The sequence below is a fragment of the Ambystoma mexicanum genome, chromosome 1q (genome assembly GCF_040938575.1).
Source record: "Ambystoma mexicanum isolate Mex_15411 chromosome 1q, UKY_AmexF1_1, whole genome shotgun sequence".
Taxonomy (NCBI): Eukaryota; Metazoa; Chordata; class Amphibia; order Caudata; family Ambystomatidae; genus Ambystoma; species Ambystoma mexicanum.
Window position 1 is genome coordinate 1,159,065,591 of NC_090922.1, and position 23,046 is coordinate 1,159,088,636.

Sequence of the window (23,046 nt, forward strand, 5' to 3'; positions counted from 1 at the left end):
ATAAGAAAAATTAAGTTTACTTACTAGTTTCTGGTAAGTTGTGTTCTTACTGTTGTGTAGTTCTGTTGTTGCTCCTATCTGTGCAGTTTCTGTGAGGTAATTATGTTGTAAACATATCTTTTATGTTTTGGTAGATTCCATTTTAGTACATATGGTATTTAAATGGATGGTTGATGTGTTACATATATAGGTTCGACTTCTTATTTATTATTACTAGTACTACCACTAGCAGGGGGTTCGGCATGTTCTATGTTACATATATATAATGCAAGCGAATCCTAGTAAACATCTATCAAATTCACACTATATAGATGTGTATTCAGTAAAACAAACTTTGATAAAGGGAGGTTATGGTTAAGTTGCGCTACTAAAAACCTATGAAATTCAGTAAAAAAAACGTAGTTAAACCTTACTGATGGTCTTCATACACAGAAAGCATTGCTATCTTTTAAGTGTGTATTTTTATTTTATTTGTATATGTTTCATATGCTGTGAGTGGGCCCTAAGTGAATTATTGTAAGAACATATTTGAAGTATACGTCTACAAATATAGTACTTTTTGATTTCTTTGTTCCTAACTAATTACTGGCCAAGATATATCACTAAAGGAAAAAAGAGCTAGTCAGACATGTGATGTCATCATTGATGTCATCAATGACATTTGTGATGTCATCTTTGATGTCCTGGGTGTTAGTCTTAGCAATGCACAGTGGTGGCGCGAGTTATGGTTGCTTAGCTTACCATAACTGGCGAATTTCAGGGTTTTTTCGGTATTACTTGGAACCATTAAGTCCCTTTAACAAAAGATTTTTACTGAATTGCATAGGTTTTTAGTAGCGCTACTTAACCATAATGTCCCTTTAACAAAGTTTTTTTTTTACTGAATATATATTCGCATAATATGAACACTGGTTTCTTCACGATGGGCCTCCTGAGCACAAGGAGCTTCTTTGGCTTTGGGCTTTATGGGGAAAACATTTCATCGAAACCAATTAATTATAACTAAAAAGAAACTTGATACATAAGAGAACTCACTCTGATCCAACCGCATCCTTAAAAGGACATCAGGAAATACGTTGCAGACAGCAACACTTTACTGTTTTATTACTGTACAATGTTTTAACACTGTAAAATATGTATACATGTTCTTACTAGTAGCTGTGCATCTTCTAAGAGCTGGCATTGCACGTGGAGTACAAAAGCTTCAAATTTGAATACAGCATCACCATTGGCTTTCTGAAGAGCTGCAATCTAAAGATAAATGGGCAATTATGGAAATGTAATGTAAAGTAGGACAACAATACATCGGCTAGAAAGAACAAAATATTACAATACCTAGCTGGATGCAGAAAGAGTTATTAAGCCATCTAACCAATCCTCAACCAAGGGCTTGGTATTTCTCAACTGAAAATCTTAAACCCAGGAAATAAAAGAAATATACAGATGCAGAATTACAAACAATTTCATAATCGTTTTTCCTGAACTTGCATCAGAAACCGGAAACCTGCATTCTTTGACATTAGAACTTGGGGGCTGCATTGAATGAATAGTATATTTGTGAATTTTGGATGGGTAAAGTGAAATGAGACAATATGCTACTTCCAACGAGAGAATGTTAAGCAAAAGAAATATAGAAAAATATATATATATTTTTTTACTACTTAACTTCATTTATGGTTTTTATACTTTCAACCTGCAAGAAGAGGGATGCAATAGACATAAGTAATTAACACATTATTTCTCATATATGTAAATGAAAAGGGAAAAGAATACAAAACAAATTCCAGAGAAACTTGGCAATTGTAAGCACAAACATGTGGTGATCAGGCACAGTCCAAAGCCTTGCAATGCCATTCCAAAAATGAGCAGTAGAAGGCGCACCAGGCTCTGTGCAAGTGGAGAGAGCAAAAGGAAAGAAAGGTCTAACCCCTTCTGCCCCCCACAAGAACAGTCACGTGACTCAGACCCCAAATATTTTCTAATACTCTAGTCTAAAATATTTTGAGCCAGACCAGATAGTTGCACAGCAACTATTCTGTTGCTAAAAACATGCATTCATCGGAATCCAAGTGTATGTCCAAAAAGGCCGGATTTAGTGGGATAGCAATGCTGCCTCAATGCCACTTGATCCATTTTGTTATATTAAAGATCAGACGGCATGAGAAGGTCAACACTCACACAAAGACTTCAAAAATGTATATGTAATGCTAATCAAAATGGCTCAACTAAAATGTCTGGCATATTTAAATAAATGAAACAATTCCTTTATTGCACAATTGGAGACAGAAACAAATTACTTATCTCTCAGTAATGTTCTTTCTGATGAACGCTCTTTCCACAGATTCCTTATCTATGATATCCATCTCCCAGTGCAAGCTGCTGTTCGGAAACTTTTCGCAGCCAAGGGGTACAGCACGATTCTCTGCCCAACGCCTCTACTGCCCTGCGTCAGACAGGACGTCGGGATCAGTATTTATATTAGCCGCTGCGCTGCGAGACCTCAGTTCCACCTTTTTTCCATAGCACTCTTTCACTGAGGGACCGCAGAAATAAGGTGCGCTAGCTAACCCCAGAGGGGCATTTAGTGAGGGGGATAAGGAATCCGTCCATCAGAAAGAACATTACAGAGAGTTAAGTAATTTGTTCTTCTAATGGGCTCCTTCATCGCATGGATTCCTCATCTATGAAGCAGTAGAACGACCTGGAGGAGGGAGGATAGCAACGAAACCACCTAAACCAGAAAAATCTGAAGGTGAGCTCTGCGGAAACCACGCCCTGACAGACATGGAATCCAAGCAGTAATGCTATTAGTACTGAGAGACTGTGCCTCTGTATGGATTTGATGTATTTTTACAACTGAACACATCACCCTAAAGTGTAGTCAAAGGGATACTTTGTACTTTTTAATTAGTGGCTTGTTGGTTACATTGTTATGAAAGTGTTCTTTGGCAAATTCTCCCCCACCCCATAGTCTATAAGGACACCCACACTTTTTGCTTTGTTTTTGAACTTGTTCTGACTTTTTGAGGGGAAATAAAGTGATTAGCATAATTGACCTAAAAACATTTGGTAGAATTTATTTGACCTTTTCTTCAGTCAAATGTAATTAAATATATATACAGGGTGGGTAAGGGTATACATTAGGTTGAGGGGAAGTGGGGGGGTTTGCGGGGGTCTCACCCCGCATTGCAGACCGACAAAAAGGTCAAATATTCTGGTCGACTGTTAACAGGCTTTTGGGGAATGTGAAAGGGAGTTTGGATTGCCCCATAGATTCTGCTTCCTGGGTATCTTTTTATACCAAGAAATATGCCTTACCTGAGGAGGCCTTTGGAGCTTTGCATAATTTGATTTGGGTTCACCTGTGAAGGGTATCTGTAATTGGAATAAGGCGGATATAGCTTGGGCGATTGCTCACCTGAAGCCACCTAGGGCACCTGGCCCAGATGGTATTCCCCCCTTTGTTCTTAAAGAGGATCCTGGACTTTGGGTCGAGCTGTTAAAATCCATGTTCACCATATTTTTTTCATACAGTGCCGGTTTCTTGGTCTAAATCTATTATTGTACCTATTTTTAAACGGGGTGATCAATTTGACTTGTCCAATTACCATTCTATAGCTCTAACTTATGCTACCAGTAAGGTTTTTTCCATTCTGCTGTTAAGGGACCTCAATTGTGTTATCAGGGAACATAACCTTTTGAGCATGTTTCAAGTAGGGTTTCATGTTGAGCTTGGTACTTCACTAAATATGGCTATTCTTTCCCATCTTAGACATTACATCCATCATTCCCATGCTGGGGGTGTGTTTTTGGCATCTTTGGACATGACTAGTGCCTTCGATGGGGTGATAAGATCTAGGCTTTGGTACAAAATGCTTTCTTTGGGCATTCCCCGTAAACTGGTCCATCTGATTGCCTTGCTGCACTCCAAAACCTCCATCTGTGTACGATTATCTGAAGATTGTGTTCTCTCTCCTGAGATACCTACCTTAACAGGTGTTAAGCAAAGGTGTACTCTGGCCCCTACACTCTTCAACCTCTATACGTGCGATGCTGAGGGATTATGGCAGGGTCCCTCCATTGCACCAGCGAGGTTGGGGAGTGTTAGGTTGGAGTGGATGGCCTATACGGACGACTTCATACTGTTAGACAGAACTCTGCGAGGTCTTAGAGTTAAGATGCAGCTTTTCTATGAATATGCAGTGGAAAACAATTTGTTTCCTAATGCCTCAAAATCAAAGTCCTGTTATTATCGAAAAGAAAAAAGGATAGACAATATGCTTGGACTATGGGAACCGATACTGTTGAGCAGGTCAAGACCGTAGTTTACCTCGGGCATTATTTGGCTAATAGGGTCAGTACTGAACATTGGAAATCTATTCTGAATGACAAAGCAAAGAAGCTTACTGCTCATATGAAATTCTTAAAGCAGAAAGTATGTACATTTTCCCTCATTCCCCTTAGAGAATACTGCTTGGCCAAATTTGAGGCTATTATTCTCTACAGACTTTACCTATGCTCTCAAAATATGGTTGACCTTTCGAATACTATCCAGGGAGTACTATGGAAGAATGTACTTGGTCTCTCTATGGCTATTCCAAATGCCATCATTAGACACGAGTTTTGTCTGGTATCATTAGAGGCTAGGTTTGTTTGGAGACAGTTGTCTCTCTTTTTAAAAGAATAATCGCTACGCCTAAAAATTCCCTGTATGAGAATCTTTAGGTTGTCATGTTAGCAGGATCTGTACCATTATTGAGAAAGTTTAACAAACGGATGTGTTCTGTGTTGGTCTATATTTATGCATCTGAAGAGGATTTGATTCTCAGACCGGGGCATATTAAAAAGTCTCTGTTTGGGTCCGATTGGGCTGAGACGGTTGATTGTATTGACTCGTATAAAGGTTTTGTGGAATACTCTAGGTTTATAGTTAATAGGGAATACCTGCCTCTACATGTTCAACATTTTCCCTGTGCTGTAATCCACATGAACTTTATGCGTTTTAGGTTAAACCAACTACCTGCTTTTGAGAAAGTTAAAAGCTGGAACAGCATGAATATGCAGGAGGGGTTAACTGAATTGGACAAGGAATGTAGGTTCTGTGGGGTTAGTTAAACCTGCGAGACCTTGAAACACTTGGTAGTAGAGTGTACATTTTTTGTTAAAGAACGAACTAGGTTTTTCATGGATAACACAATTGACTGTTCAGAGGCATCTAGAAATGTGTTTTGGTGTCGTATATGGGGCTCTGCTATTTCTTTGGTTTTATCTTTGAATCGTTTTCTTATATTTCTTATTTCTGAGTTGAATAAGAATAATTTAGTTTTGGAAGGTAAATGTTTTCTGCTTTCTTTTCCTTCAGATTTTAGAATGTTATTTGTTGAATGGTATTTTATTCTCTTTTGTATGTATTTTGTTGTGTATGGTTTTTTGTAAACTGTAAATGCAATAAAACTTTTTTTAAAACTCGCCAAATATATTCAATCAAATGTGATTAGGTCACATATTGTAGGTAACATAGACCGAAACAGAAGTAGAGCCTTCAGCTTCACACTTCCCCCGACTTTTGCTCATTTGTTATGGGCTAACTGATCAGTCCTTCAGCTATCAGTACTGGGAAACTATGTTTACCTTTTGCATTCTGGGACTTTTTAATATTGCGCACATCTTACAATGCAGTATTTGTATTTGATTTATTTGTAACGCGCGCCGGGCCCAGAGGCATAAGGGCGCGAAGACTTAACAGGAGGTACATAGTTATGCAAAGACATGAGCTTGGGTTACGCTCAAAACAATTACAGGTTCATACAATGATGTGTCCGTTAGGCTCAGAGTGTAACAGAGTCAAAATGAGCAAGAGAACGTTATCAAGGCAACAACATAAATTAAGCAAGACTTTTATATAAATTACAGTAGGTTAGAAGGACCAAAGAGCTAAACAGTCGACAGGTAACTATGGGCGCTTACTGGATTCAAGGACACGGTTAAATATGAGCAATGAGCAAGATTTTGTTTTCTGTTTGAAGGAATTAAATGAAGCCTCAGATCTAATGGTAGTGGGGAGAGAGTTCCACAGCTTGGAAGCCAAAACAGACTGTGTGTCTGAGCAATTCTTTGTGGTTGGGTGGATGTGTGGAAAGAAAGACAGTTAGATAGGTGGGGGGGGGGGGCTTGTTGGTCAAGCATTTGTGGGTAAGGGTAAGAGTTTTCAGAGAAATTATCTGCTTGACTGGGAGCCAATGAAGACTGCGTCTGAATTCAGAGATGTTTTGTTTTCTAGGAATGTTTAATGCCGCTCTGATGGCATTATTCTGTGTGATTTGCAATTTATTCAGGTTTGCCTGACTAGTCCCCAAATAGAGGGCACTGCAGTAGTCAAGTTTAGACATGATGAGGGTTCTGGCTAAGGTGATGCTATTAGGTGTAGTCAGAAAAGGTCTGCAGGCTGCAATAAGTTTGCAAGTATATGCCGAAGCTGATCTGACTGCGTTAGTTTGTCGTGACAGGGAGGAATCTAGATAAATACCTAACGTTTTGGTGTCCTTGGATACCTTGATAACGTTGCCGTCAATGATGAAAGACTGATAGGAGTGTTCTAATTTATTAAGACGTGGAGTGGAGCCCAGGATAAGGAGCTCCGTCTTGTCATCATTAAGGCAAAGTTCATGTTGGGCCATTCAGGCCTGGATGACGAGATACACGTCGTTCAAAGCCTTGGTGTCAACTGTGTAGTCGCCAGTGATGGGGATGAGTATCTGGGTGTCGTCAGCATAATTTGTGTAAGAGACACCCAAATAATCAAGCACATCAAAGAGCGGTTTAGTGAACACAATGTATAGTGTAGGTGACAAGCAAGAACCTTGTGGGACACCACAATGAATTGAAGCAGGGTCAGCAGCTGCTGAGGGGGAGAAGACCCTCACGGATCGATTGCACAGAAAGGAATTGATCCATGCAGTGGCTGAATCTGAAAACTGGGCAGCAGAGCAGAGGTGTTGGCATAAGATTTGGTGATTGACCAAATCAAAGGCCGCAGAGAGATCAAGGAGTAATAGCAAGGCTAATTTCCCGTTGTCTTTCAAGACTTGAATTTGGGTTTCAGATCTATCAGAGCCGTTTCAGTCCCATGCCTGGGGCGGAAGCCAGATTGTCTTAAGCCAAGGAGATTGTTAGATTCCAAATAGTCCTGAATCTGCAGGTATGCAGCACAGTCTAGTATTTTAAGCATGAAAGGGACGGTGGTTATAGGTCTATAGTTAGTAGGTATGCTTGGGTCTAAGGATGGTTTTTTTAAGCAGTGGGATCACCCATGCATCCTTAAGGTTGTCAGAAACAATGCCCGTTTAAAGCACGAGTTAATAAAGGCCGTGATGAACGGGGCAAAGTCATGAGCGGAATCCTTGATAATAGTAGCCGGGCAGGAATCACCTTGACAATTAGATGGTTTGATTTTATTGATGAGGTCTTCCACCTCGGGGATGGCAAGGGGCGAGAAGGCAAAAGGCTGGATGTTGGGTGTGGCCAAGGGGACAGCCATTACTGAGGTAGTGGGACGATTGTCAGACTTCAAGTAGTTTTGTTTGTCTTTAATTTTGGATTCAAGTGATGAAATTTTGTTCAGTAGTGCTGACTGAATATTTGCACACCATTTACTGTCTTTAATACAGGTGTCGGGTGATTCAAGTTTCTTTAGGATCTTGAATAGTTCTTTAGTATGAGTCTGCTTGCATGATGCGATTGTTGAAGGACTCCTTTTTAGCATGGAAGATAGCATCTTTATAGTTCAAGGAGACTAGGATGGGATCATCCTTGTGAGCATCCGACTGATGACTTCTTCAGCGATTTTCCACGCAGCGGTTAGCTTTGCGGAGCACTCTTAACTGAGGAGTAAACCACGAGTTAAGATGTGCATGTGGTTTGGGTTTCCTAAGTTTAATAGGAGCGATTGAATTTAAAGCTCAGAGCATAGCATGATTGTATGTGTCCACTAGGATTGTGGTATCCGAGCATGAGTTGGTAACTTTCTTGAGGGAGGGGAGTAGCAGAGGGAGAAGTTTCTCTCTGGTTATGTCTCTTATTTCTCGTGGGGAGGGCTGGCGCCATCGTTGGGAGAGTGTGTGGGGCTGCTTCGAAATTAAATTAGATAATATGGTGATCGGACCATACGCAAGGCGTATTGGAGAGTACGTTAATGTTGCAATTAGTGCCAGCTAGCCAATCAAGTGTCCTCCCTTTGGTGTGTGTAGGGTCTTGAATGTAATGAGTGAAACTGAAGTCGGTTAAGGTATTGGCAAGGTCGATGGCGGTGGGGTCATTACGGTCACCATGTCCCAAGTTGAGGTCTCCTAGGAGAATGATTTGCGAGTTGGATTTAGATTTATCAAGAGGTAAGGTGCACGTCTCGTCTGTGAAGGAGGATGCTGGTCCAGGAGGTCTGTAAATGAGATGAAGGGTGGCAATTTGGTTAGGCGTTATCAGCAATTTGACCGAAAGTGATTCCGCGGACTCAAAAGTTGGCATTGGGTACCACTCTTAAGTTAAGTGAACTTTTATGAATGAAGGCAACTCCCCCCCCTCTAGCTCGAGTGGTGTTGCGATCACATCGAGTGATGCAATAATCTGGAGGTATAGCCAAGGACAGTGCAGGTCCCGAGGCTGCATTTAACCAAGTCTCAGATATTGCAATAAAGTCAAGCTCTTGGGTCATGATAAGATCAGCGATGTCTAGTGTGTGGGCGGTAAGAGATCTGGCGTTGATGAGGGTGCCCTTGATCTGTGAAGTTTTGGCTGCTGGGGCAGAAGTTACGAGATTAGTGTTAGGAGAGGGCATGCTGAAATTGAGGGAAGGAGGCTTAGGACTGGTACGATTAAGGTTGTTAATGCTATTGTTTAGGTGACAGAATCTCGAACCTAGTCTCTTGTTTCTGATAGAGAGGGAGCAAGGTTGATTGGGAGTAGGTTTCCTAGCGAAGTGTTCCAGCCAGAGCACAGGGTCATTGAGGTACTGATTAGTATCAGCAGCGTTGTTATTGTACTCGGTAGCAAGTGGCAAAGGGCATCCCATAATGAGGCAAGGTGGGAGCAGTGGCTGACAGTGGGAGAAGTAAGTAGTAACACTATCGGTAGGCTGTGTTATCAGTAGATGTGGGTGAGTGAGAGCATGTAAGGGGGTGCTGGTAGAACAAAGGTGAACAACAGAGCAATGAAGGTTACAAGTGATGTCATACAATGATAATGGTGAGAGGGGTCCGCACAGAGTGGAGTAGTGTTATACGAAAGAAGGTATAGGCTAGTGCGACATTTGCAGCATTCAAAGTGGCACGCGGGTGTAGGCTAAATGCAACATTCAAAGTAGCAGGGAAATGTAGGCTAAATGCCACATTCAAAGTGGCAGGCAGGTATGGGCTAGATGCAGCATTCAAAGTGGCAGGCAGGTGTAGGCTAGATGCAACATTCAAAGTGGCAGGCAGGTGTAGGCTAGATGCAACATTCAAAGTGGCAGGCAGGTATAGGCTAGATGCAACATTCAGAGTGGCAGGCAGGTGTAGGCTAGATGCAACATTCAAACTGGCAGGCATGTATAGGCTAGATGTAACATTCAAAGTGGCAGTCAGTTGTAGGCTCGATGCGGCTTTAGAGTAGCAACATACAATGATGCGAGTCATAAGTATGTGCTAGTACAGTGAAGGCTAGTGAACATAGTTATTAAGTGTTGGCATAGATGGATTGTACAATAGCGAGGCTTAATGCAGAGCAAATTAGGGCACAATGAGGCAGTTGCACCCAATTGCAGACTGGTAGGCTAGACAGCGAGATCGTATGGATGTGTACTCATGGCATCGAGTACAGTTTTAGTGGAAATAACGTTTTGATGAGGCTGGTGCCACCCAATGTAGGGCGTAGGGTGCTGTGCAGCAGTCAGAGATGGGCTATGCGCGGAATGCACATCAAAAAGAGCGGAAGTGAGGAGTCTAAGTGGTCGACAGTTGACTACAGTCAGGTGAACAAGGGAGAATTTTTCCAAAGTGGAGAGATGAATAAGGGCTTCATACCCGTTTAGCTAGTGCGGGTGTGATGTCGGGAGCCTCCTTGCGGCTCCGATGCGGCAGTGGACAGGCAGGAGACAGGCGCTGGCCTTATTTAGGCAGGCCTTTGACAGGAAGGGCCGGCTCTCGCCATCCGGCGATGACGCTTGCAAAATATGGGCAGATTAGGCCAATCACGGGCCATGGCAGCTCGGGAAGGTTGCTAGGCAACCGGCACAGCAATGCAGGCGGCCATTTGAACTGGGGACACTTTTCATCACCCTAGCTTTTTACACTTGTAATTTTTGGTTGCTTAAAGACAAGCTGGTGGCAGCATTATTTTTAGTGTGCACACTCGCGTTTACTGCATATAGCTACTAAACGTAGATCGTGGCCCAAAATGGAAGGATCACAAAATTTCCGCTTGTTCTTTGGCCATACTGTAGTTTTGCCTTCTTCCTGCCTTGCCAGGTCAGTAAATCCCATATAAGGTCATGCACATGCCCAGGAAAACTGCTTTCGTGGGCTAGTGTTGTGCTTGTGTGTGGCCAAGGAAGGAGGTTTGACTGTCTGGTCCCATTCCATATCATGGTGCCAGAGTCTCTAGGTGTGGGGCATGAGTGAAACTAGTAGTTGTCCCTAATTACACAACTACTGGCTGTTTGAATGATGCAGATCTTTGCCGTTGGTGGGCTTGGACTTCCTTACAACCTGAATTTTGAATAAGAAGAGGACTCCTACCAGCAATTTGTACAGATCAGCTTTGGAACCAAGAAATCCTCATAGACGAACAGAGGACTGAAGATCCGAAGTAGACTCCCTGGCGTCTCTTCCTGCATCTGAAACAGAGAAGCCCTGTTGGACTGCCTGATGTGAGGGGTCAGAAATGTGAGGTGGACAACTTGATCAAAGTGTTTCAACAAATGCCATTTTATTCAATCAAAAGGCTGGATAAACGCCTCACTATCCCTACCCTGATGATGATTTCCCTGCCTAAAATAAAGTAAAGGAAAACAAAAGGTTTCTGCCCCTCACACTTATACACACACCAAATCAATAAGGAATTATATGGCAGTTTAACAACAGCAAACACATCAATATAGGTCACAACACAATAGCTGCTTCTTCTGATAAAATGGGTGAATCTCCCCTCCCCAGATTCAAGCAGGTCTTTCTTTAAATATTCAAAAAGTATAAAGAAATCCTGTATCATGACAGCAGGTTCTACTTCAGTTCTTTTCCTAATCCAACTTGCAAACCCAAAGTTCCAACTTGGATTTCAAGGATAGTTCACAATGGCTTATTAACACTTTCCTCTTTCCACTTGTATTCAACGTCTTGAAACAGCTTCTTATTATAAACAATTAATAGTTTGTAACTTCATTAAGCCCAAAGCAAATGTCTTTGTCAGGATGTTTTACCACCACTTCAACTTCAGTACTGCTTAATCAAAACAGGCATCAATTAGGTATATTTCTAAACACCATTAGCTTCAAAAAAAATGTTACCGTCAAGCTGTTTTGGCATCACTTCAACTTCGTTATAACCTTTACCCCACCATAGTACTTTATGAGCTTTTTGTACAACAGTTTGTTTGTGTACGTTCTTGCCAGAACAGAACGAATGCTCTCGGTCTGGTATACTCTCCTGCCAGCCAAGACAATCAACTGCAGTTCATTGAACTGGTATATGCTCCTGCCTGAACAGAACCCCATAGCATAAAGTTCTAAGACCTGGTATACTCCCTTGCCAGGCCCAACTGCTACCTCTAAGTACTTCTGTGGTAAGGGACAACATTAAAGGTTTTAACAATGTCTTCTGCTTCACAACATTAGATTTAGGATTCTCTTCAGGGGACAAGAATTAAACTGGTGCTATTTATTACACCCAAGTGTTTGTTACACACAAGACGGGCAATGCTTCCTTCCTCCTGAACCTCTTGTACCAGAAGGTCAGCCCTCCTGTCAATCTTTTTCCACCATTTAATTATTAACCAAATGGTGATTATAACTCTTCCTCTTCTTCACAATTCTTTGGTTTTGGCAATGTGGGTTCTATACATCTGGGCAATCTCCCTCATACACTTTTTTTTATCATCAGTTATCTTCTCTTGACTTAGGTAACCCTGGATGTTTGTGAATTGCCTTAGTGTGTATCCCGTTTGGCTTTGGCAATTATATTTTGGGTTCTCTTCATTATATATTGCCACTTTGTGTGGTTGGCTGTTCTTATCCCCCACGATATAGCAAGTACTTCCTTCAGATGAAATCTTTGGACTTTCTGTCTGCCAACTGCTTCTGTTTATATCAGTTTGGTAAATGTTAGATTCAGTAATCTGTTTTACATCAGGTCGGTATTCAATAATGAGTCTGGGTTCAGGCAACGAGTAACAACAGAGCACTCTGGGGTCACATCTCAAAAGGGAACTCGCTGGTGGTGTGCACGTCTGGGTATCTCACTGCTCCCAGTCCGTCTCGTTGACCTCTCAGGCATGGCGTGGCAACCTCTCCAGCACGGCTTCCCACGTCTCAGCCCTTGCGGCTCCCCCAGTGATCTGGTGCTCATCTGCCACCGCGAACACAGCACGTTGGGGAAAAGTCACAAACAGGTGCGTTTTCTGCTGCGTGACCTCTGCCACCGAGGTTCCCCCAGCGCAACCTCTGCAGCCGAAATCTTGACTCCACGTGCCTCTCTCAGGGCTACCATCAGCTTCCCTCGCCTCTCTGGTCCCGGCGTCCTGGCCCTTCCACGATTTCTGCTGCTTCGTGGAGAGTGAAACACTCCTCCACCGGCTACTACTAATGCTCTCCTGCTTCGGCCATCCCACTTTCTTCCCCCTTGATCTTAATCCCTTTCTCTTGGCTTGCACCTGAGAGGGGGCTTTTATGCCTCCCAGCCAGCCGCAGGTGTTGGTCATTAATTCCAATGGGATGCATTTTGCAACTCTATGCCTCTGCATCCCTCTTCTTTGTCCCAGTACTCTGGGAATTCTGGGACTTGAAGCTCCTATCGCAACAGTTAGTTCTTTTAACAGCTTCTATTTTACAATTAGCGATTAGGAGATTGGGTTCTTGGGGAAAGTTATCTAAGGGGGGTCACCCCTTTCTCCTGACCTGTTTTCCCCTTCCATGTGCTCCTCCCAGCTAACACCCGCAGGGTCAGGATCAGAAAGCATCTGCCTTTCCCTGGCCACATGAGAAGGATTCCATCTACCAATTCATCACACTGATCTCTGAAGACCCCCACGTGCTGTTTCAGCCCTTGGACTAGTGGGACCAACTAGTCTCAATGACTTCTCAAGGACCTAGCCGTCCTAAGCCTTTTGGAAGTGTCCCAGCCCAGACTGGCTTTTCCCAGCACACATCCAGGTGCCAGGATGTCTGTTGCTGGGCAGATAGTCAGTGACTAACCATGTTTGAATAGCTACTACTAATTTGAATGGTGCAGATCCTTACCAATGGTGGACCAGAGAGGGCAGTTGCTGACAACGACTTCTTCCGCTGACCAGCACCATTTGCAGTGAAGTCCCAGCGAAGCTGCTTCTCAGTCCTGATCTCAAAAAGGCCTTTGTCGGTGCTTCAACTCCCGGACCGATGTAATGCCAGTCTGGACTCTTGCTCGAGGATCCATGCCTTCTGAATCTTTGGAAGAGTACCTGGAAGAACCGGTGGACTGGCAGCATTTGCAGCCTTCTTGCATTAACACAAGTCATGCAGGGCCTTGCTCCTTTGTTCGTCCAATGAAGATCTCCTGTCATCGCCTAACTATGGTGTCACCCATTGCAATCCATCTTCATCACTCATTGGAGATGTCCCGAGGTCACCTGCTCAGCAGAAGCCTTTATCTTTCCTTTATAAGGGAGTTCTGCTGGAAGGTGCATGGAACCAAAATTCAAGTACCTCGACCACCCGTGGTGACATCACAATGCCAAAAGTGACCGCTCCATCTGCGATCCCTAGGCCTCCCTTAACGGCACCAAGCACAAAAGAAAAGGTCCCCAATGGAATCCGGAACCTAAGCAGTGCTATTTGGAGAAACTGGAGTGAAAGGGTAAGTTCATACCCGTTCTTTCACAACCCTGTTCCCTATGGGGTTACATAGATGTAAAGTCCTGTCCCTATCGGACTCTTTCCTGACTTTGGTGGTGACCAGGTCAAGGATCCGTTCCTTGGCCTATCCCATCCCAGTGTATTGGGATTGAGCGAGTTACTTACCTGAACTTTCCTCATCTTTTTTAACTTTGAATAACTACTGGCATCAGCCAATAACATGGTACATTTTCCTGAAAACTATAACTTTGGAACAGATGTTTTGAGGGCAATGGCCACCAAACCATCTTAGGGCTGGGCTTAACTGTTAGGGAACGGTTTTATGGTTACTCTAAGGTGTGTCTGCTGTATTTTATGCATCTGAGTACTTACATGTTTTTTACACTGGTTATAGAATCAAATGATTTCTATCTTCTACTAAAGGAAAATGTATACATATGATTTATAGTATAGCAAGTGGGTGAAAATATTTGCCAAGTGGTTTCAATTGCTTAGTGTGTATAGGCCTAATAAATTGTACATTTGTGTACAAGTCTAATTGGAATTACTGGTGTTGTATTGTGTGGACTCATTGTAGCCCTATACCACTCTCACAACTCTCCTAACTCTAATCCTTGCCCCTCTGCTACCTAGGGCTCAGAGATATATTGAGTTTTGGAGCTATATCGATACATTTTCAAACATTTATTTATAGGATGGGACAATATCATTAACATTGAGATCTATACATATATATGCATTATTACATATACTACAATTTTTCATTTAAATTTTGATATTTACACAGCTGTGTGTATTCTTAAACAGGAAGAGGAACCCTGTATTTGCACTTTATTTTGGTCAATGTCATAAATAAAAGGTGTTTGTGACATCCAACATGTAGTTGGCGGCTTACAACGGAGCATTTAACCCACAAACAATACTGAGATACATATTGTATATCGCCATTCAGCCCAAAAATATAGAGATATGACTTTTGGTCCACCGTAATAGGTCATACGCAGGGTTGATTTTGGAAATCCAACTCAACAGTAAGGGATTCATTAAAGTTATCACTTGTGGCGGGGTCGGAAACAGGAGCCATATATGCTGATGGCATTCTAGACTATCTTTATTGAAATTAAAATAACGCCTAACTTTCCCTGTGCTAGAGGAACACCCTATCCATCTGAAGGAAGTAAAAGGTGCTCGTCTGTTGTCAGGAAATCGAAAGTAAAAATGTACTTCGTCCAAACCAACTACCTGACCTTACCACTATATACAACTAAACTAAACAGGCCAAGAGAAAGTATTTTCTTTCCGTGCTCTCTTCTTCTCTTCGGTTAGTCTCTTTGTTACAGATAATTCATCACATAACTTTCTCGGTTAGTATCTGTAATCCGCTCTTGAAGAATACTCTTGGTCTCGTGCTTTCTGTGGCCCTATATTTAGAATATCTTTCCTTCAAATAGTTCCTCGCTCTCTTGTTATCACTTATAGACTCTTCCCAGTCTTACTTCAGGCTTTCCTGATTTGGATCCATCTTAGTTTCCTTTTAGATTGTTCTTGTCAAGGATTTGATTTGTGAGGCTGCCTCCTCTTATCTTTCTCACTGAACAGCTTTATTTCTCGTCTTTCATTATGTGCTTCAAGGTTGTGCTTTCTCCAGCCTTCAACTCTGTAGGTATAGGGTATCTTCTGTGGCAAGTCAGAAGGAGGATACAGACTCACTTAGGACATGTTGTCTAATATTTTATTAAAGAAGAGGATAATGCCCATCACTATAGGTGATTCACTGCCTATGCTAAGAACTAAGGTGCTCGTCAGTCGTGAAATGTTCAAAACAAAAAAAGTCTGCTGTCCAAAACTATCCTTTTCTGACCCTGCCACTATGAAAAATAATCAAGGTTGGAAGAATAACTCCCCTTTCCTGGAGGTACTTCTAGTGGCAGTCCTTTTAGTATACACGGTGATCCGCAAATAGTCTCTTGTAACTTCTTGGATCAAACTCTTAAGTTCTTTAATTGGGTTATTGGGCTTGCTCTTTTCTTTGGGCATTTTTCTTGGTGTTCTCTTATTCATTAACTTTTCTTGTCTGTGGTTTTTCAGCATATCCTTTTATTGATCCTTATTGTGCTGTAGAGAAACCCCTCAAAGCTCACACCAGAAAAAATACAACCCACTAAGGAAAAAGGCTGACCACACCTCTGGCAAGGAGAACAAGGTTAATTTCCACATAAATAGAGATGCACCAGCAAAGCACTCTTTTGCCACAGAACTTTCTGGCAAAATCAGTATAGGCAACACTTCATGAGGGCACACTATGTCATCAGTGAAGTAAATTGCATAATGTACGAATCCAAATAGCTGGTTGGTGAGACCCTATAGGCTACCTGCTCCATAAGGGATGCCAGGCCATTGGTCCCAGCCCTGTCTGTCCATCTTCTTCCACGTGGGTTCCTCCTTTTGCGTCATCAGGCATGAAGCTACAATTAATTGGACATTATGCTGAGAAAAACAAAACATGCTCCATCTCTAACCTAATGTGCACCTGGTACTGCAGACAAGAGCTAAGAGGATATTTCGAGGTCATATCTAACAAACTACAGCTTGATTCCAGACACTTCGGCGCCCGTCCAAAGCTCCCCCACCCTCGTTTTAGATTTGTTTTTCCCCTTGCAGCACAAATCACGTAACCTATGGTGAAGGCCACTGGTCCCTGCTTTCGGATCTTTTCTGAACGATTGGGTGGCCTAACCGTTTTATGGTCAGTGGTCTGGGACTAACTGGTACCTTGGAATGCTGAGGATCTTGGGACGGGGCATCTGGGCGCTATTACTTAGAGCTGAGACGGGGAAGGTCAGAGGCTCGTACCCTCCTTGTGGGATCGCTTCCTCCCCACCCCCGAGAGCTCTCAACCCCCTTGTGGCCTTGCAGGGCGCATTCCTTCTGGGATATGAATGCTGGCAACTAGAGACAATGAAGGTCTATGAAACTCTGCAGCTCTGGCCTTTCTCACCGGTGCTCAAGCTACAACCTATATGTCTCAATTTCAATATGGCTGCTACTATCCAAGATGGTGTTCGATTCCCAAGGTACTCGGAAGCCGAAACATGCACCACCCTCCCTCAACCATATATCTTGCCGACACCCAGCTCCCCCCCTGTAATCTCCCGAGCACCTACTGCACACATGCAGGCCTCTGCATCATCCGAAAACACTTGGGGGTCTGGGAGGATCTTGTTTCTAATCTATATGGCAGCTGCTCTCTGCGGCGAAGGGGGAGTCTAAAATCAATACCTTGAACCCCATAAAGGAAATCCATAGGTTGTGGGAGACAGGGTTGGCTTCTGGAGATGGTCTGTGATTATATTATCTTGGCAATTGGAAAACTGAAAAATACAAGAGCATCAAGCATGAATGGTCGAGCAATGATCTTCAAAGCATTATTTGATCAAGTTTGCAGTGGGCATAAGATCCCAGACTCTTGGAAACATGCTATCTTAATCCCACTTCACAAAAAGAGTGATAGTAATCTATAATTTTCTGGCAGTTGCCCATCTCTTCTAGACGTAATTGGGAAGCTCTTTGCATCATTTGTCCTGAAGGCCTTACAGAAATGGGTGGATCAAGAGAATATAGACGACTTCCAGATGCGTTTCCGCACAGGAGCCTCAACTACTTACAACATCAGAGTGCTCGGTGGCCTGATGGGGAGGGTGGTGACACGTGGTAGCCCATCCCTATATGTGGCATTTTTACTTTTGTACCTCATTTGATTCGGTTATTCGCCCTAAGTTATGGGACAAGCTAAGAGGGTGGGGCTGCCCTCAGTGGTTGTTTGAAGTGATTCTGCAGCTCCACACTATAATAGGGTCTGTGTGCAATTAGATGATGCAGGACTGATGTCCGGACAGATAGATTCGAGTAGGGGGGGGGGGTCAAGCAAGGTTGTGTGCTGGCCCTCCTGCTCTTCAATCTCCATTTGGCTGACTCACCAGACAAAATACAGGACAATGCCTTCTGTCCGCCTAGTTTGAACGGCAGGAAGGTGGATAGCATCTTTAAACTGCCTCATGCAACTTCAATTGAGTACTTAAGACTAGAAATGGGGATCACTTCATTGAGGACACAGGTATTGAAAAAAAGAGGTGACCGGTTTTTTGAAACTCGTTTAAAACCAGAAATTCATATGCTGGTAATACTGGGAGTCGAAGGCCATAACGATTCTAAGGGTGTTGGGAAGCAATACATGATGTATTGGAGTGGGATCGTGTATTAAACTTAAGACACTGATCTAGTGATTGTACAAAAAGTGTTTAAGAAAAGGATACTCCATTGGGACTGGATTAAGATCTATCAGCATTTATCTACATTAAAAAACTATGTGTATGTTTACAACGCTACACAAATACGTGAAACCTCAAAAATATCTTTTAAAGAACCTTTCCATATGGTCCAAGATCTAATACTCAGAATCTCCAGGTGAATCAGCTCCTGGTATTGTCAGTAATAGGCTCACATCTCCTTCCAACGCGAAGATAATGCAGACTGTGTAATGTTACGCACAAACTGGAAACAGTGAAGCATTTATTCACTGAATGTGTGGTATTGGGGCCTAAATACATGTATATACTGGGTCCTTACGTCCATTATGTCCCGGGAGGATAGCTCAGCGGCAGCGTGCGCGTCTTGGAAGCAAGACGACACGAAGCAACAACGGGTTCGATCCCCGGGTCCGCGCTTAGAAACCTCTGGGTGTTTAAGCGCGTTATAAATACGTAACTAAGACAAAAAAAAAAACAACACAATTACACAACTAAGAAAAACAAACAATTCCTGTAACAGCGCCTCGATGCCTGTGGGCTGTGTGAGCGCTTTATAAATGTTAAATAAATTAAATAAATTATTATGATTTAATTAAATCCAGGGAGTTCTGGTGCTACTGCCTGAATACTGACGCTGAATATATGCATTTAGCACTTTATCGTCTTTGGCATTGTATTGTTCCCCATCTTGTAGTACCTGTCGCTGAAGTAGTCTAGGAGACGCTACGGGTGACATAACCCAATGGTAGATTTTACCTTAATGTATTTAATTTGTGTAGCAATGTGCTACTTATTATTATGTTATGTATGTGTCTTATTGGATGTACTAATATAATTGGATTATTTATTAATGTAACTGCATTAACTATTTGTTTAAAAGTTAATTGGAACTAAATACAAATAAAAAAAAGATCGAGTAAGCCACATTCTCTGGTTATGATTTAGAATAACTGATGTGCAACATGAGGGAATGACAATATATGCTTTGTGATATAATATACTTGAACTACATTGAGGATATATTATACCAGGTTTATATGGTTATTCTCTTTAAAATTGAATCTACAGCTTCCTGGAATTTTAGTTCTATGAATGGCATGTTTGCTGAATTGAATTGGTTGAATTTGAAATTTATATTGCGCAAGGAACCAAGGAGCAAACGGCATCTAGACACAGATCATGTCCAAAAAAAGGAAATAGAACAGTATAGTGCAAAGCATTTTAGATTTATACGAACAAATATGTTTTCCGTTTCTTACTAAAAACAGCCAGGGATTCAATCTGTCGTAGGTGAGATGGAAGTAAGTTCCAGGCCCGTAGGGCGGCCACCGAAAAACGTCTATCACCCCAGCGAGTGATTTTAGAGGGTGGGATCAACAGAAAACCTTGATCCACGGATCGCAAGTAGCGTGTAGGGTTATAGGTCTTAATTTCTGATGTTAGGTATGGTAGCGCCAGGCCATGAATGCACCTAAAGACAACAAACAGTAGCTTGGATTGGATCCGCTGCTGGACCAGCAGCAATGAAGACTTCTGCAGTATTCAGAAACTGGCGATTTCCAAGGTAAGGAGAAAATCAGGCGTATTGCTTAATTCTGGGCCACTGCAAGGCGCTGTAGGGGATATTTAGGACTGCCCACCAAAATCACATTGCAATAGTCCAGTCTGGCATTGACCAGGATGCCTACCACCGCCGGCCAGCCATGCTCAGCTATCAGGGAGAGTATGGGTTTTAGAGTCTTAATTGGAAGTATACAGATTTAATAATCTGGTACACCTGTAAATTGCAATCCAAGTTGGATTACCAGATGCATCCTAGATTCTTCACAGAGTCAGTAAATTTGGAAGCAATTCCAAAGAGAGTTGGATAGGGAAGTATAGGAAAAATATTTGCCCATTTATTTTTTGAGCCAAATATAATAATTTCAGTATTAGTTGGAGTCAGCGGAAGTTTGTTTTCAAGCATCCACAGACAAATTCTTTCCGCACACTTCAGAATGCGCTCTATTGCCTCCAACAGTTGTTTTAAACTTGCATAGATATGGGTATCATCTGCATAGGAATGATACTGAAGATCAAACTATGCAAAGATTTTTAACAGTGGACGAATATATAAATGAAATATTAAAGGTGACAATGATGACCCCTGCGGTACTCGACAAGGTCCTGTTAGCATTTCAGAAACATACTGGCCTGTCTTAACTTGTTGGAATCGGTTAGTAAGAACAGTTAAACCACATCATTGCTTTTTCTGATACCTGTGCCACAGAGGTTAACCTAGAGCGAAGTATATTGTAGTCCACAGTGTCGAAAGCTGCCGACAAGTGAAGCATGAATAGCATGCCGATTTCCCCCTTGTCAGCATTTTCGAGTACATCGTCCCAGACCTTTATGTCCCTGCCTAAAGCCAGACTGGTGGCCATCTAAAATATTGTTAGCTTCCAGGTGATCCTGAATTAGTTAAAACTTTCTCAAGGATTTTTGTTGGCCATAAAAGCCCTGCAATAGGGCAGTAGCTGGCCAAGACCTTAGGATCCAAAGTCATTTTTTTGTTTTAACAAAGTTGTCAGATAAGATTTTTCAGCTCCTCTGGCACAAAGCTTTGGTCTAGTGAGCCATTTACAAACATCTGAATAGGTTCACTCAGTGCCTATTTTACCAAATATGCTGGAATTGGGTCATATGTGAGATTAGTGGGCTTAAGGTGGGAGAGTAACTCTTTAATGGTTTCTCTTCCAACCGGTGTGAAATTGAACTCAGTTAGATGAGTCTTTTTCTCTACTATAGGATCCGACTCACTTAAGGGGGTCATATTCAAATGGCCATCGATATAAATTCTGATCTACTCAATTCTATTGAGAAAAAATATGTTAAAACCGTTAGCCATCATCTGGGGTGGGGGGCATGCTAGAGTTTATACAGCCTGGGTTGGGGAGGGTCCTAACAGTCCTAAATAATTCCTTAGGACTAGTAACTGCTAGGTTTATTTGTTTTTGCAGACTGTGCTTTTACCTGCACAATCTCATCTTTATATTTTTGTAAAGCATACTTGGCTATTAAGGTAACTGTGATGGCTCAGGTCTTAAGCCACTTTTTTTTCAGTTTTTCTATGAAACGTCTGGCAGCACGTTAGTAGGTCATCAAACCACTGCTCCCTTTTTCTCGATGTATGTAGGTTTTTATTGGTGTAATAGTGTCACAGACTACTTGTAGTGGTCACATCAGTTTTGTATAGGTGTCCACACCCCTTCAGCGTCATGTGTAGTAGGTATGTGACTCAAAAGATCGATATCAGATACAGTCCAGGTCTTTCTTTCGGCGACGGGGTTCTGACATGGAGAATATATTACTTCTTACTGTATTCAGTTCTTTGGTCCAGGTAAATTGGACCATAAAATCTTCTGACAGCCTCATCGGTTCAATATCTACACCTTGTAAATGAATCCCTCGTGAAAGAATCAGGTCTAAACAGTGTCCACTTGCTGTGAATCCAAATTCTTTTTGATAGAAAACAGTGACATCTCTTACTTTTCATTAATTGACAAATGTTAAAGATCATCTCCTGCTGAAGGGAATCTACTTCACAAAACGCAGAAATGGTGAGTTCCTCCTATGCGTCAGGGCAGCTTAAGTTAATTGTTTAAGAGTTCCTAAAATATTTATTAATCAGCTGGTGTGCATTCGAACACTTACAAATTGGTGTACTAGAGGCTTTAGGCCTGGTATGGGCGAGGCCCCCCCAGGATGCCACCTTAGTGGTGGAAGCTGAGTGGATCGCGACACTGTCTCTTCCAGGATATGATTCTCCACATGGGTCGGACTATCCTCCATTTCTCTCAGACTCTCCCAGCCTCAGACTTCGGAGCTCTCCCAGTCCATCCACCAGCTTTCCTATGAAACTGTTCCTCTTATTCTACAAGGACCAGATATTTTCTCCCTCATTGGAAGGGTTGATCATATAGTTCTGTGCAGTGATCTGATTGAGAGAGAGGCGTTGTAGTTCAGAACTTATGGGGTGGGTGCCACTGCTCCAGATAAGATTTTGGAGGTGGGAGTATTTTACTCCCTGTTTTTAAACTTTGAGAGTAAATGTGATTTTAAGAGAGTAAAAATGACTTTTCTCCTTTGCAAGAGAGTAAAATGTATGTAACATCCTGCCAACATGTGCAAAAACTGTATGGAAATCATGACAACGCAGCAGCTTTCTGCATTTTGACAGAATACACCTTTCATTATTTCTCTAAGGTCTGGCCATTCTAGCTCTCCTATTTATATTTAAATGTTGAAAACACAAAAACCTAGCCAATTACATAGTGAAGCAAGCATGAATTGTATTGTGTGTTTTGAGGTTTGATAGCAGAATTGTCTTTTGATGTTTAATGAAAGTCCTCATTTCCTGGACCTATTACTACCTAATGGTATGTCGAGGCTATGATCCAACAGTGCAGGAAGGCAAGGACTCCATGGTAAATTCTATTACTAATCTCATGGTCAAATTGTTATTTACATAGTGTTTTTGGCAAAGCGCTGTACATAGAACATATTAATCAAAATTATCACCAAACCGAAGTTGGCACTCCTTTATCGACCTTGAAAGGATGAGTTGGCCTTGCCAGGATTCAAACCTACAGATCACGCACAGATCGCAGCAACGAGTGCTCAACC

The 23,046-nt window shown here is 42.2% G+C and overlaps 2 protein-coding genes across 3 annotated transcripts in view; one reads left to right on the top strand and one right to left on the bottom strand.

Annotated features, from left to right (window-relative positions):
• Positions 1-23,046, bottom strand: part of TYW3 (tRNA-yW synthesizing protein 3 homolog) — a 251,743-nt gene that overhangs the window by 182,953 nt on the left and 45,744 nt on the right. The window contains exon 3 of one of the 2 annotated variants that reach the window (XM_069641905.1): positions 1,153-1,251. The exons of the other annotated variant lie outside the window; for it this stretch is intronic. Coding sequence (XP_069498006.1) covers positions 1,153-1,251 — 99 coding nt within the window. The remainder of the gene's footprint in view (positions 1-1,152; positions 1,252-23,046) is intronic. 2 annotated transcript variants of the gene reach the window in all.
• Positions 1-23,046, top strand: part of CRYZ (crystallin zeta) — a 348,909-nt gene that overhangs the window by 28,761 nt on the left and 297,102 nt on the right. The gene's annotated exons all lie outside the window — the stretch shown is intronic.